This window comes from Camelina sativa, chromosome 15 (assembly GCF_030686135.1).
Source record: "Camelina sativa cultivar CO46 ecotype springtype chromosome 15, ASM3068613v1".
Taxonomy (NCBI): Eukaryota; Viridiplantae; Streptophyta; class Magnoliopsida; order Brassicales; family Brassicaceae; genus Camelina; species Camelina sativa.
The window spans coordinates 8,602,138-8,618,278 of record NC_141894.1 but is presented as its reverse complement, the minus strand read 5'-3'; the positions used below and the strand labels follow the sequence as shown (position 1 = coordinate 8,618,278).

The window sequence follows — 16,141 nt, the reverse complement described above, 5'->3', positions numbered from 1 at the left end:
GTATATGAGCAACGAAATTCATCTAATAATGCTAAAAGGCTGTTTTGACGATAAAATGATATTGTGTTAACAATTTTTTTGTGAACCAAAGATCAAGCATGTAAATGGCATTATACCGTTTACACAAAATATATTTGTAGGAATTACAAATATCCGTTTGGAGCTGATGAACTTAGTAGAAGGAGATAACAAACTTGTTGATTTTCTGTTTTGGTGACCCAAACACCCTATTGACGAGCACCGCCGTGTGGATTAGAACTCTTATGTCGCACTTTACTTGGGTAATTCTTCTAGGTCAGTAAGATTAGAAAATATAAATGGAACTCAAACCCTAAAAAAAAAAAGGAAATTAAATAGCTCTAGGGTCTGGTTAATGTACCTCTAGGTTTAAATTAAAAGATGAATCAGACCTCGAGGATTTCCTTTTAAGATTGGAATCTTGGGGAGTCACCGACTTCTGAGATGTGGTTACGGAACACCGCGGTGATGAGATCAGAGGAAGATTGAAGTTAAACGAATGTTGACTGAGAAGCATCAGGTGGCAAATCAGAGTTTATCATCATCTCAAATCGAAGAATTACTTTTGTTCCTTCGTCGAGAAATCTAGTTGGCTAATATTGTGCTTAGCTGTATTAATTATTTTAATTTGATTGGTTATTCATTTTAACTGGTGAAAAATATGAAAGTTTTATTGTATTGATGATTGATGATTCAGGTTATTATTATTATTTTTTTCTTTTGTTTTTCTCATCAATAAATCATGTCGAATTAATTTGATCAAAAATTTACTTGGGTTCGTTCAGTTTTTTTTTTTTTACTCATTATACGGTTTAAAATCAATTACGAATTAGACCATATCAAAGACATCATGTGAGTGCGTATCAGACATAGGAGAAGAAGTGAAGAACCAAGGAGCTAAATATAAAAGTACCTTTCCTTGACCAAATACATGAATAGAACCATCCAACTGAAGAAAGTCACTGGAGCATTACTTTTGGTGACAACATTACTTTCAAAGCGCGTGATGCTTCTCTAAGTTTCTCAGCAGATGTTGTTGCTTTTGAGCATGTTGAAGCCTCTAAAGTTTGGTTACCCTCACCCTTAAAGACCAGTTGCTATATATGAATACATTGATGAATGGTACACAACAACAAGCACAAAGAAAACGTTGTTGATAAATTTCAAGCCTAAAGGTAAATAAAAATTGTTTTTTTCTAAATTATTGTCAGTTATTATTATTTTATTTTTCTCATATTAAAGCCCAATCTTGTTTGTTGCCTTCCTCTTCGCATCAAACTGATGTGTATAAAAATAGGCATGACCATATATATTCTCTCCCACAACCATATTATGTACTTAGAGAACCAATTAGTCAGTTAAAGACAAAAGTACCTAGACAAAAGCATATTGAGCATTATTGGTTTTAGTAAATCATACTGCTTTCACGGAATCAATTCTTTCAGTGAACAGCCTTATAAGAGTAGCCTCCTGGAGTTGAGTAACTGCAAAACACTAATAACATCTGAGTGAAGAATGGTTCACGGAACCAACACCTTTGAGTGATCTATGATATTTTTATTATTGGCCAAAAATTAAGCCAACTTGAAGGAAGAAAGAAACTGGTTGATATGGATACAAATGGTACACAACGAGAAGAAAATTAAGCTACATAGATTTTAGTTATTTCTTACCAAGTGAGATTTAACAAGTTGATTTTGAAACAATTGAAAGGAAGAGCCTTTGGGATTTTGATTGTGAATGAAGTTGCAGAACCTTTTATTGAATATTTTGGGTGGTCATCAACTTCATCAGGTTAGTAACTTAGTTAGAAACCATACTCTCAGTCTCCTTGACAAACCCATCTCCGGTCCAATCTTTGTCAGATTTCAAGCCTCTCTTCTTGGCTTTTCTCTGCTCAACCGCTTCTTTTTGTCTCTTAAGTCTGTGTGTGTTGTAAAGAACTGCAGCGAAATAAACTGATTAACCATATTCTTTGTGGTTGTGTACCGGTTGAACCGAAATAAACTGGTTACCTTTTCTCTGCTCAACCATATTCTTTGTGGTCGTGTACCGGTTGAACCGGTTTGTATTCGCATTAACTTAACCCGACTAAATTCATATCCGGTTTATATTCTTAAATTGGTCCCTAATGCATTTAATCCTTGTAAATTATGAATTCAATGTCTTTTGTTAAATGTTATGCTGCATACATAACATAATTGCCAATGTATCAGAGTATCAGACATTCACGTCTTACTTTTATAGTTAGAGAAATAAACTGATTAGAGTAACAAAATCAAAATTCTACACCACCAAAAAAAAAAAAAAATCAAATTATATGACATATCACTTTTTGACTAGGAGTAATTGACCTCCATTCGTTTGACATAGAAAATAATGTTACATAGTCATTTGGGTGATTTTTTTTTGCATAAAAACTCTATACTTATAATGAAGAAACTAAACTATTTTTTGTAAAAAAATGGTATTAAGAAAACATATTAAGTTAAATTAAAATAACCTCTCACCTTGTTTAGATAATTTACGAGTGATATCATGACCTTTTATCTTGGTTTGCCTATGCATTTTCACCTTGATTGAGCATATACAATTCTAATCAACTGTCACGATCTTGCGATTGATCCAAGTTACATTTACATATCACTAACCACTTCAACTAAAATTATTATGGCTTTGTTCTTTTGTATTGCACTAGAGTGTATTTTTCCAAACATGAACCAAAACTTTATATACATGACCAAATGTTTTGGCGATAGAGATAGATTTTGCGCATACATATATAGATAGGATCATGATAAAATTGAATGCAAATATGCAGATTTGTTTGTAATTCTTCTGAAAATGCGCATTGTGATTTTGATGCTATGAAAAAGCATATTGTTCTAGTTTGCTTCCAAATTTCCATATTAACACTATGTTGTTCTTTTTATTTCTTGACCTTTTATTTTGGTTTGGTATAAAATATATATTTAATGATCAAAATTTATGCTTAATGAAAATCTCATTCGTACCTATGTATGTAGTGGTTTGCATTATAGAAAAACAGACCAGCGCGCCTGGGCAAAGGCGCAGGACGCGCTCTTCCGTCGATCCCTCCAGATATAGGAAAAGGGAGTTAGCCATTGATTCCGGCGAAATTAAACTCTAATTTTAATTCCGGCAAAGAAACCCTAATTCGACGAGAAAAACTTAAACTTTTTATTTTATCTTTTGTCGTATTAGTGTTTTTGGAGTATAATAAAAAAAATTGGTATACTTTTACTGTGTGAGTTTTTTCTAATGCCGGTGAGTCTTATTTGATTGCATTTATATATAACTAATTTGCGAATGGTGTAGTTATAATCACTGTGGATCAGTTGGTAGAAGTAGTAGTTTCTTTGGTGGTAAGTGATGCACGGTTCGAGCCTAGTCTTTGCACATTTCTTTACCTTTTTCTTTTTCCCCTTTTTCTCATTAATTAATCATGTTGAATTAAATTAACCAAAAATTTACTTGGGTTCGTTCAGTTTCTTATTTATTTACTTGACTAGAATTTAACCCGCGGTAAACCGCATGTATATAGTTTTATTATTATTTATATTTTATATTCTATTTGTTTGTTAAATATTGAGTGTTTTATAAATAGAGAAATAACCTAATTTTCCGGCCGCTTGTGCGACTAAATGTTTATATTAATTTTTTAACATGTAATATACTATATGACCATTTGTTTATTATATTTAGTTTGCTTTGTTTAGTATTTGAGATTCTATTTTGATTTTTAATTATTATAACAAAAAATAAGGAATCTAAATACATAATAAGTCTTTTTCTTCAACAATAAGTCATTTATATGATGTGATTAAGTCACATTTTTCCTAATAAATTAATTATTTTACACAATCTTAGGTAAAACAAATTGATTTTATATGTCAGATATTATAATATTTATAGTGTTGGTAAATAATAAAATGAGGATTTAACCCGTGTTAGCACATATTTAATAATATTTTATTAATTCCAACATGTCCTTTTTATAACCACATTATATAGTATTTTAATTTTTTTAATTTTACATATTCATAATATTTTTAATTTTATTATATATATATATTAATTATAATATTTAAATAATTAGGAATCGAAGTTCTTCTTATGTTAAGAATCAAAACTCACAGGTTTAGAAAATAAAATGGAAAATATATCATAGTTTATGTCTATATACAATATTGATTGCTGTTTTTTTATTTTTGGTTGGAATGAAATGTAAAATATTTAGGAAACAAAATCTGAAATGATGTTATTTTGGAAAGTTTTTAGGGATTAAATTTGTAAATAAGTTTTTAAAAATACATATAACTTCAAGAGTAAAACACCAAATGTACTTCAAAAATGTTAATATAGATTTAGGAAACAAAATCTGTCGTGAAACTATTTTTGGAAATTTTTTAGGGGTTAATGTTGTAAATAAAAATTTAAATAAGTAAAACTAAAAGGACATAACACAAAATGTACTTCAAAAATGTTGATATAGATTCTATTATACGATTTAAAATCAATTCCGAATTAGACCATATCAAAGACACCATGTGAGTGTGTATCAGACATAGGAGAAGAACCAAGGAGCTAAAATATAAAAGTACCATTCCTTGACCAAAAACATGAATTAGAACCATCCAACTGAAGAAAAAGTCACTGGAGCATTACTTTTGGTGACAACATTACTTTCAAAGCGGGTGATGCTTCTCTAAGTTTCTCAGCAGATGTTGTTTGCTTTTGAGCATGTTGAAGCCTCTAAAAAATTCAACTGAAGAAAAAGTCACTGGAGCATTACTTTTGGTGACAACATTACTTTCAAAGCGGGTGATGCTTCTCTAAGTTTCTCAGCAGATGTTGTTTGCTTTTGAGCATGTTGAAGCCTCTAAAGTTCGGTTACCCTCACCCTTAAAGACTAGTTGCTATATATGGATACAAGATGAATGGTACACAACAACAAGAACAAAGAAAATGTTGTTGATAGATTTCAAGCCTAAAGGTAAATAAAAAGAGTGTTTTTTCTAAATTATTGTCAATTATTATTTTCCAAGATTGCTATAAACCCCTGAATATACATATCTTATTATATAAAGCTTGATCTCAAAATTACTCGTTAACAAGATCGTGACACGTGTCAAATATATTGATTAGATGTTGACACATGTCAATTTTTTTTTTAAAAATAAACGTAGTAAGAATGCTAATTATATTTACAGGATTTTACATGTTTATATTTTAAAAAAATTATTTCTCTAAATCAAAAAGAAAACTAACAAAATCAATATATTTTCCACTGTATGTTAATTATATTATATGTGTGTTCTCGATAAAATTTGAGAATTTGTTAAAAATGCCCCTTTTGATATACCCCTTTTCAAAAATACCCTCTTTTCTGACCATTTTTATTTTTGCCCTCTTTTAATTTTTAATGACCATTTTACCCTTAGATGAAAATTATTTTATTCAATAAAAAGAAAAACAAAATTTTCCCGCCAAAAAATTTCCGACATATTTTCCCGCCAAAAATTTTTCGAAAAAAATTTCAGCAAAAAAATTTTGATAAAAAATTTCGACATAAAAAATTTCCCGCCAAAAAAAATTTACAAGGTTTTTAAAAGATTTTATAAGGTTTCTACCTTATTTTATAAACACCTTGTAAAAGCTTTTACAAGATTTTTTAAAGAGTTTTAAAAGGTTTTTAAAACAACTTGTAAACGCTTTTACAAGATTTTTAAAAGGTTTTTAAAAGGTTTTAAAAGGTTTTTAAAAGGTTTTAAAAGGTTTTTAAAAGGTTTTTAAAAGGTTTTCAAATGGTTTTTAAAAAGATTTTTAAAAGGTTTTTAAACACCTTGTAAACGCTTTTACAATGTTTTTAAAAACCTTGTAAAAGTTTTTATAAGATTTTTAAAAGAGTTTTAAAAGGTTTTTAAACACCTTGTAAACGCTTTTAAAAAGTTTTTAAAAGCGTTTACAAGGTGTTTAAAAACCTTTTAAAAGCATTTACAAGCTTTTTAAAAGCATTTACAAGGTTTTTAAAAGCGTTTACAATGTGTTTAAAAACTTTTCAAAAACCTTGTAAACGCGCGTTTACAAGGTTTTTAAAAGGTATAAGTTTCAATATTTTTGGCGGGAAAAATTTTCGATTTTGGCGGGAAAATTTTATTTTTTGGCGGGAAAAATTTTCGAATTTGGCGGGAAATTTTTTTGGCGGGAAAATATTTTCGATTTTGATGACTGTACATTCTTGCTGTCACTCAAAAAAGGGTAATTTGGTCATTTTGTATATAAAGAGGGGTAGTTTTAAAAATGGTCAACATGAAGAGGTATTTTTAAAAAGAGGTATGGAAAAAAGGGCATTTTTGAGAATGCCCCATAAAATTTGACATGTGTAAGCAATAATTTAATTTATTAAGCATGTATATAATCAATAAATAATGAATAACAAAGTTAAAAATAATAACATAAGTTATATGTTAATATATTATACGTGTGTTCTCGATAAAATTTGACATGTGTAAGCAATAACTTAATTTATTAAGCATGTATATAATCAATAAATAATGAATAACAAAGTTAAAAATAATAACATAAGTTATTTAACATAATTTTAGTTGGATATAAATTATATTTATCGTTGTAATATAAATTTTTATTTTAAGTAAGTACACAAAACCTTGAAAGAAAACGAACTCAAAAAGGAAAAAATTCAATACATGATGTGTATTAGTATAGTTTTACATATTTTATTTTAAAGATTTTAATGCATGTAGTAATATGAGAAACCAGAAAAAAAATAGAAAAAATGAATTTGTAGAAATAAATTTTTGGATAATTGATGAAAATTGACAAAAGTATTACTTATGAAATTATGACATATAGAAGAATAATATTTAGGACAATTGATGAAAATTAACAAAAGTATTACTTATGAAATTATGATATATAAAAGAATAATATTTAGGATGTTTTTGGATTTCCAAAATTTTGTGGATGTTAACTGATTTTTTTACTGACTATTTTTATTGTTAAATTTAAATACTAAGCAATATATATATTATCTCATATGATGCTCATATTTTTTTTTATTAAAATTTTAACTCTAATCCATGAAGAAGTGAATTATGGTTTCACGATGAAATAAATAGTTAAATATGATTATTAAACTGAATGTCTAACGATGAAATTTATTTTAGATTAAAAAGTTTTCAAATATTAATGTTGGGTATAATTTTATCTTCTCTATTAAATAGAGAAATTTCATGGTTAGTTCGACAAACCCGATAAATCAAGAGAAGCAGAGAGAATATTTACAAAGATATTGGATAGAGTCAACTCATATTCTACATGACAAAGTCAATACAAGTCTGCCAATCTACTAAGAGGAAAGTTGCATGACCGAGTCTGTCAATGGGTTGAATGTCACGTGACTGACTTTGTCAATGGATTGAGAGTCATGTGACCGACATTGTCACTGGGCCAAGAGCTGGTGACTTACTTTGTTTATGGGCTAAGAGCTCGTGACTGACTTTGTCAATAGGCGAGAATCTTGCGACCGGCTTTGTCAATAGACCGAGAATCTCGCGACTGACTCCGTCAATGGGCCGAAAGTCACATGACTGGATTTGTTAATAGACCAAAAGTAATGACCGACTTTACCAGTGGACCAAGAGTCTCGAGACCGACCCTATCATAGATAGAGTCGGCAATCCCAAGACATATCCTAAGGGATTATGGTAAAGAGTTCTCTATATAAAAGGAGAGCGGCCTCCAAGAGAGGGGGATCGAGAACAAAGCAAGAGACCTAAAACGCAAGACACACGACTCAACTCTAGAATGCGGCTAGGGTTTATAGATTGATTCGCTGTGCCTTGAATTCTTGTATTTGAGCTTGAGACTTTGATCAATAAAAACAACTATTCAACATCTGTTTCTTGTTTCCGTAGTCTTTAAATGAATCGACTACTTTTGCCCAAACAATTAATATGTATAATTTAAAAAAAATGATTTAAAGTTATTAGTATTTTTGTAATGCATATGTTAAAACATAAGATAACTCGAAATAAATTATAATTTATAGGAATGAATCTTCAGTTATTTGATGAAAATGTCTCTATATCTTCATATATGTTTTTCTTTTATATATTTCACTCATTTAAAATTGATTATGACATGAGGTAAAATTACTACTTATAAGATAGCAACATAACAAATATATCTTAAATAATGTTGATTCAGTTTTTTTGTGAATTATAATTTGTTAATTTTTATTTGTATTTTCAATTCTTACTAAGATATAGATTTGATATGATGTATTAGTTGTGTTTGATATAAAATATTTAGTTCTATGCATTAAGAAGAAATGTGTAATTAAACTTAATATATGGTTTATTAGGATAATATAAATATTTAAATGGTACTCCCTGTGCTATAAAAGTTTTTGAGTAAAAACATAAAGATTACTAAACAATAAATATTATCTCATTTATAAAACTTCAACCAATAGAAAAATATAATGCATAGTTCAAATAGTCATAAATTGTGATATTAATAAAAATTATATATAGAAATTTGAGAAAATATTATAAAATAGAGCAAAAAAAAGCCTCAAAACTCTTATATAATTGAAATGAGTTAGTATTAAAATGAAATATGAGAAGTTCATATTCAATATTCAAATGTTACAAAATAAAATCTAAAACCAAGTATATTACTATTTGGTTATATTATAAAAAGTTTTACACTAGCGTAATAAACGTCTTGCTTCATGGAGCATTATTGGTTTAAGTAAATCATTCCTTTAACCGCTTTCACGGAATCAGTACAATCTTTAAAGCTTGAGTCTCTTATAACTATGATATTTTTTTATTATTGGCCAAAAATTAAGCCAAGTTAAACGAACAAAGAAAACGCTGTGGCTATGGATACAAGATGAATGAGTTGATTTTGAAACAATTGAAAGGAAGTGCCTTTGTGGGTTTTGCTATGCTTTAACCATCACTTCACCAGGCTAGTACCTTAGTTAGAAACCATACTCTCAGTCTCCTTCACGAACCCATCTCCGGTCCAATCTTTGTCGGATTTCAAGCCTCTCTTCTCGGCTTTTCTCTGCTCAACTGCTTCTTTTTGTCTCTTAACTAAGTCTGTGTGTGTTGTAAAGTACTGCAGCGAATGCCTAAGCCAAACAACAAACAACATGACAAAAACTGCTCAGCAAGGGTAAAGAAGGATATAAAATCCTATAAGAAAAGTTGCTCATACCCTCTAAAGTCTTCTATCGTAGAGAAGTTGTGCTGTCTCATGAAATCTTGAAGCTCGGCGCAAAGGGTTTTCACATGACCATAGCCGTGCATCATCACACCAGTGCATACCTTCCAACAAAAAGCAGTAAACTAAGTTTCTCACGGAATAAAGTTTAAAAACATAAAAAAGTGAGGAGAGTGTTGAGTATAGTCACCTGTACAGTATTAGATCCGAGGAGAATGAATTCAGCCGCATCATAGCCAGTTTCAACACCTCCAATACCCGAAAGCGAGTAATCATTCCCACTGAACTCAGATTTCATCATTTTGGCTATGCTCATAACTTTCGCAAGCGCAATTGGGCGAACAGCCTTATAAGAGTAGCCTCCTGGAGTTGAGTAACTGCAAAACATTAAATACATTAGCATTTCTTGTTATGTATTACAAGAGTTGCTTAACTTTTTTACGTTTATAAGAATGCTATATATAGCTAACCCTTCAACACATGGCTCAGGACGCAACGTCTTCATATCAATTCCCATTACACTCATGATTGTATTGATAGCTGCAATTCCTTCACAGCCTGACTTAAGAGATACCCTAGCAGGCTATATTTACAGATTACAAAAAAATATATATATATATATGGTTAAAGGAGAGCAAAACAGAGTAGCAATAACGGTTTTGCATTAACTTAGATGTCACACACCTCTGTTATGTCAGTGATATTAGGAGTCATCTTAGCCCATACAGGAACTGTAGCTTTAGCATTAATCCATCCGCAAACCTCGTCGAGAAGGGCACAATCTTGTCCAACAGCAGCACCCATTCTGCGCTCTGGCATACCGTGAGGACACGAGAAGTTGATCTCTAAAGCATCCTACAAAAACAAGTATCCAGAACAATCTCTTTAACATGTATCAGAAAAGAGGAGAAAACTTAAGAATCTGTGTTTGGGAGGGGGAAAACTCACAACACCAGTTTGTTCAACACGGTCGATGAGCTCTTCCCAAGCAGTTTTGTTGTATTCCTCCATGACGGAAGCTATAAGGATCCGATCAGGGTACTCTTTTTTCAACTGCTTAAACTCTTTGAGCATGGTTTCAAGAGGTCGGTCACTAATGAGTTCTATGTTCTGCCACCCAATTACATCTGCTTTGGCTGATCCATTTGATCCGGTTCGTAGCCGGGCATATCGAGGCGTCACGTTGATAACTTTGGATGCATCTAGTGATACCTAAATAAATCATCCAACCACAGATTCAAACCAAACTCAATCATCATCATCATCATCATCATCATACACAAACACACCTAAATACTCTGTTCTTGGTACTATGATTAGCAGAATCAAGAACTAGAAAACTCAATATAGTCAACGCAGAACAGATTCAATCATCATCAAAAGTCAAATCTCAATTTCGAAGGAATGATCAGATTGAAGAGAAAGAGAGCTTACGGTTTTGGCGATGACGGCTCCCCAACCTTCATCAAAGGCTCGCTTCATGACGGTGTAGTTGGTACCCGGTGGACCAGACCCGATCACGAAAGGATTGGGCATTTTCAAGCCATTAACAGTGACACTGAGATCAGGCTCAGATTCAACGGCTGCAGAGATCTTTAGACCAACTCTAGTCGGAGGTAGAAAACTCCGGCGAGTTGAAGAAGGATCGAAGTTAGCTGATAAGCTGGTTTTAGAGGCGAGACCAGAGAAACGGTTCAAGGCGAAACTCATGGAAGCCATGGTTTACAGATCAATATTCAAGAAGTTATCAAACTTGAGACGTGAAAAACTCAAGAATTATAAAAGAGAGAGAGAGAGAGAGAGAGAAGATGGCACGCAACAGAGTGTTAGTTAGGGAGGATTTGGAAATGTGTGAGTTGTTTGATCAAATCGAACAAGGTAAAGAAGAAGATAGGTAAGAGAAGAAGAGTGTCTTGTAATAATTGGTCGGTTCTTCAACCTCATGCCACGTGAAAATAATTGCAAGTTTTGTAACGTAAGTTCCTAAATTAGTTGATTAATGAACCACCCAAAGTAATAATAGACCCATCTTCCGTAAGATTAAAAAAAGCCATTAATCTAGTTTTAATCATTCGTATTTAACAATTAAAATTTTATTCTCTATCTTATCTCTTGTTCAACGGAGTGGATAAAACTTAAGATTCTCTGTTTCTATCTCTATCAATTACCAACAAATCAAGCAATGGATATTTTCTTAAAAAAAGATTACTCAATATATACGCCGACTGAAAAAGAAAAAGAAAAAAAAGACGTGGAAATGGCAAACACGTAACGGAATCTACCGTGAGGCTAAGGTTTGTTTCTAGAGAAACGAGTTATTTGGGCACTAGTGGCCGTGGGGGTAAATTAGCCCATGCGTCACAAAACAAAACAAAACAAAACGTTATAATAGTAATACGTGTAAGTGGGAATGGACACAACAGCAGTTGGTGGCTCTCATCGTTTCTCTTCCTTTGTTTAGTTTGACTGACTCTACAGTACTTTTCTCGTTTAATTTGCGCAAAGTGAAACTTATAAGATTAGTAAAAAAAAATAGAAAAATTAAAAATCCTAGTGGATGTGGAAAACATGATTTAAGCTTCACCATATTAAGTCAGTCACCCTATAATTTATAAGAAATTCGTGATTGCACAAAAATACGAACTACAAATGTGGTTTAGAGTTATATGACTTGAAATATTTTTCATTCGAACTTTCTAGTGCAGTTTTTTTAGATATTTGATATATAATTGTGTTCAAATCTTTAAATAACACTACAAAAAGAATTATTATTCGATTTTATAATATCGTTATTGTACAAGGAAGGACACACAGTGACCACGACCTCATCATATAATTTCCATGGTCACAAAATTATGTAAGCGAATAATATAATTTCTTGAGAATTATTTTCATTTTATGATATAAATAATCAGACCCGTCTCTGTTTTGTCAAAGAACTAAACCAACCAAACAAAGTCTGTTTACCAGTAATATCAATCGATCGCCATTTTTTAATACTTTTCTCTCTCTCTCAAAGCTCTTCTAGAGTTTCTTCTTATCTCCAACGGTCCGACCAAAACTTCGATTTCTCTTCTCTTTTCTACTCACAGAGAGCAACCATGGATGCCGTGACGGCGAGTTTGGTTCGATCTCCCGTCTTACCACCTAGAACTTCCGACAACGGTTCTGGATCTATGTTCCTTACCGCCAGTGGCCCTGGGTTCACGCGTTCTGGTTCAAGACTTCGACTTCGTTTCAGGGTATGTCTCAAATCTCTTCTTCTTGATTCAATTAACCAAATATTCTGATCCGGTTGTTTTCATGTGAACCTGAAAGTTCCAAAAAAGTCAAGCTTTCCAATATTTTAAGGATTTTTATGTTCTTGGTGCTTTTTTTAAATGTTGGTTTTATCTATTTGCAGCAAAACGCGTTGCAAAGCTTAACAACGACTGCTAAAACTCGGAGAATTTTTGTGGTTAGAGCTTCTTCAGCGTCTAGTGGTGATGCTTCCTCTGGTTCAACCCCTAAACCGATCGCACCGCTTCGCCTGGAGTCGCCTGCTGGTCAGTTTCTGTCTCAGATTTTGTTGAGCCATCCTCATCTTGTGCCTGCAGCTGTTGAACAGCAGCTTGAGCAGCTCCAAACTGATCGGGACTCTGAGGGACAGAACAAAGATGCATCCTCTGTACCTGGAACCGACATCGTTCTTTACAGGTTTGTTACAACAATCTATGAACAATAATTTTAATTACCGCACACTGATTTCTTGACAACTATTATTAATCTTGATATTAAATCTTGCTTGAGGTCGTAAGTAAAAGAGATGTTTTGTGAGCTTTTCTGCGTCTGTAGATATAAATACCATAACGAATTTGGATAGTCATGACTCATGATATCGTTACGTTGGACAATTCCATAACTAGCAGTATGGTTGTGGTCTATTATCTGTTTTAAATCCTCCATCTATATATATACACATAAGAGACCTAGTGCTAAGACCACAAAGCTTTGGATTTGAATACGAGTTTGATTATGGGAATTGTTTTTCGGCTTGTAGGAGGATTGCAGAGTTGAAGGAAAATGAGAGAAGAAGGACATTGGAAGAGATTTTGTACGCATTGGTGGTTCAAAAGTTCATGGAAGCTAACGTATCACTTGTACCATCAGTGACCCCATCTTCTCATCCATCTGGTCGTGTTGATACTTGGCCGACCAAAGTAGAGAAGCTTGAGCAGCTTCACTCTCCCGAGATGTACGAGATGATTCACAACCATCTAGCACTGATTCTTGGAAGCAGAATGGGTGATCTAGCCTCTGTTGCACAGATAAGCAAGCTCAGAGTTGGACAAGTTTATGCTGCTTCTGTCATGTATGGATATTTCTTGAAGAGGGTGGACCAAAGGTTTCAGCTTGAGAAAACCATGAAGATTCTGCCAGGTGGGTTGGATGATAGTAAAACAAGCGTTGATCAAACAGAGCGGCCTTCGGCTGTATCGTCTCACCCAGAGGTTGGTGCATTTGCTGGCGGAGTTAGCGCTAAGGGCTTTGGCAGCGAGATTAAACCATCCCGGTTAAGGTCATACGTGATGTCGTTTGATGCAGAGACGCTTCAGAGATACGCCACTATAAGATCAAGAGAAGCAGTTAGGATCATTGAGAAGCACACAGAGGCATTGTTTGGTAAGCCTGAGATCGTATTAACACCGGAAGGTACTGTGGATTCATCCAAGGACGAACAGATAAATATCAGCTTTGGTGGGATGAAGAGGCTCGTCTTGGAGGCTGTGACTTTCGGATCGTTCCTCTGGGACGTAGAGAGCCATGTGGATGCAAGGTACCACTTTGTATTGAACTAGAAAATGGTCTGTAATGCAATAATAGACTAACTTATGTAACATAAAGAAGATACCCTTTAAGGGTATCATTACAGTTGTATCAAAATCCGAGATAAAAGATCGTACATTTATATGATATTGTGATGGGATAAAGCTAGAGCTAAAATATGGTAGGGATGCTAAAACTAAGCAGGAAGCCTACCTAGCCTGCAATAGGACTTAATATATGATACAAAATTACAATGAAGCCAATTTTATTAGGCATTTTTTTGTTTTTTACTTCAAACTGAGGAATGAAGAAGTTGTTTAGAAGTAACCCATTTGTGCAAAACCTCACCAAAGACATCATAGAAGACAATCTCTGCGTCTGAGTGAGTGAACCGAGCGGACATGAACCCTTGACCATCATAATAGAATTTCAGAGCCTTGGGATTGTTGGTCACTGGGTCAATATCTCCTCTCCAAGCCTTGGATCCAGCACCGCTAGTTAAAAACTGGATAGGACTGTCTTCATCACTGATATGTTGAAGACAATGATCGTGTCCGTTCATGTATAGATCAACACCGTTCTCTTTAAGAAGAGGAAGAAGCTCTTCGTTGAGCTCTTTCGTGTCTCCATGGTGTCCAATGCTTCTCATCGCATGGTGACCAACAACAATCTTCCATCTCGCTTTAGAACTCTTCAGAGAAACTTCGAGGTCACGGAGGAGAGCTTTAACATAAGAGTTGCGAGAAGGAACCGCGCGCCAATCGTACGTGTGACCATCTGCTTCAGTGTAGTACTCTTTCACAAAAGGAGTGGTGTCAACGAAGAACATCTCTACTAACTCTGCGTCCACCACGAATGATCGGAGACAGATCCAACGGCTGTCGATTTCACGAAGAACAGAGCTCAGCTGAGCTTCAGCATCACCTCTATAGTCATGGTTCCCCAAAACTGCATCATTTTCATTTGATGAGAAACTCAACCAAATTGAATCAAAAGGTATTGGGATTATGTAAAGGATGGATTATTACCACTGTACCACTGTTTCTGGAGACTAGGAGCAGTGTAGATGTTAGAGAAAGACTGTTCGAAATTTGGATCGTGTTCACTGAACAAGCCATTGTCGTAGAAGTTGTCTCCCGTAGAGACCACGAAATCTAAACCTATCTTCTCTCCGACCCTTCCCATCTGCGTAAATTAATTAATTGAACTGATTAAATTAAACACGTCACTGTACGAGGAAAGAGAATAATACTATTAGAATATTCCATATATGTAAATGATACAAATAATGTTGGGACTAAAACCTGATAGGCAACGACAGACTGATTAAAGGAGCCACGGCGACCCCAATCTCCGATGACTAGAAAACTAACGGAACCGTCGCTTTTGGCCGGCTCGATAAATCTCTGAAGCTCACCGTTCGACACCACGAAGAGGGTGGCGCAGATATACAATATAAGCAAACTCAGACGAGAATTCATGATTAATTGTTGTTCACGGCGGCTCACACAATTATATATATTGGGAAATTCGAAAAGTAACGCTTGAGGAAACGTACTTTGGTAGTTTCTATGGATCTCTCTCTGTATATGGAGAGAAAGAGAGAGAGACGGGATTTGAGATGAGAAGAAGAGAGAAACGAGAGTGGTGAAGGAGACGATGATGAAGGGAAGGAAGAGGAGGGAGAAGAAGATGCTTTTTAAACCGAAAAAATCTTAAAGAGAACATAAAAAAAGGTGCGGTTAAAGATGCTGAAGGATATTCCCAACCAGTGGCCGCATCTTTTTTATTTTCTTTCGCTCTCGATTTCTGACATCCACCTCTCATTTTTTTCTTTTCTTTTTTTTTGGATCTCTGATAGACTCAGAGATTTTGGTTTTGTTTGTGGTAAAATCTAATTTCTAAAAAAAATTATAAGTATAAAACCCTAAGTTTAGGTTTTGAGTTCTTGGTTAATAAATAAAAAGTTACAACAAAGTTGTGGTTTTAAAATTTCATTAACAATAATAAAGTTAGCAGAAGGGAATCTGAAAAG

The 16,141-nt window shown here is 33.5% G+C and overlaps 3 protein-coding genes across 3 annotated transcripts; 1 reads left to right on the top strand and 2 right to left on the bottom strand.

Moving 5' to 3' along the window:
- Nucleotides 1–8,811: 8,811 nt before the first annotated feature.
- Nucleotides 8,812–11,466, bottom strand: LOC104746129 (dihydropyrimidine dehydrogenase (NADP(+)), chloroplastic). Its single transcript, XM_010467537.3, has 7 exons — nt 10,735–11,466; nt 10,249–10,512; nt 9,985–10,155; nt 9,771–9,883; nt 9,491–9,677; nt 9,295–9,404; nt 8,812–9,208 (listed from the first exon to the last, which is right to left on the bottom strand). The coding sequence occupies exons 1-7, from the start codon at nt 11,017–11,019 to the stop codon at nt 9,052–9,054; spliced, it is 1,287 nt and encodes a 428-aa protein (XP_010465839.1). The 5' UTR covers nt 11,020–11,466; the 3' UTR covers nt 8,812–9,051.
- A 644-nt stretch (nt 11,467–12,110) lies between these two features.
- On the top strand, nt 12,111–14,253 carry LOC104746127 (UV-B-induced protein At3g17800, chloroplastic). Its single transcript, XM_010467535.2, has 3 exons — nt 12,111–12,542; nt 12,704–12,996; nt 13,340–14,253. The coding sequence occupies exons 1-3, from the start codon at nt 12,402–12,404 to the stop codon at nt 14,136–14,138; spliced, it is 1,233 nt and encodes a 410-aa protein (XP_010465837.1). The 5' UTR covers nt 12,111–12,401; the 3' UTR covers nt 14,139–14,253.
- LOC104746128 (purple acid phosphatase 17) lies at nt 14,150–16,086 on the bottom strand. Its single transcript, XM_010467536.3, has 3 exons — nt 15,411–16,086; nt 15,135–15,291; nt 14,150–15,054 (listed from the first exon to the last, which is right to left on the bottom strand). The coding sequence occupies exons 1-3, from the start codon at nt 15,585–15,587 to the stop codon at nt 14,399–14,401; spliced, it is 990 nt and encodes a 329-aa protein (XP_010465838.2). The 5' UTR covers nt 15,588–16,086; the 3' UTR covers nt 14,150–14,398.
- Nucleotides 16,087–16,141: the final 55 nt, after the last annotated feature.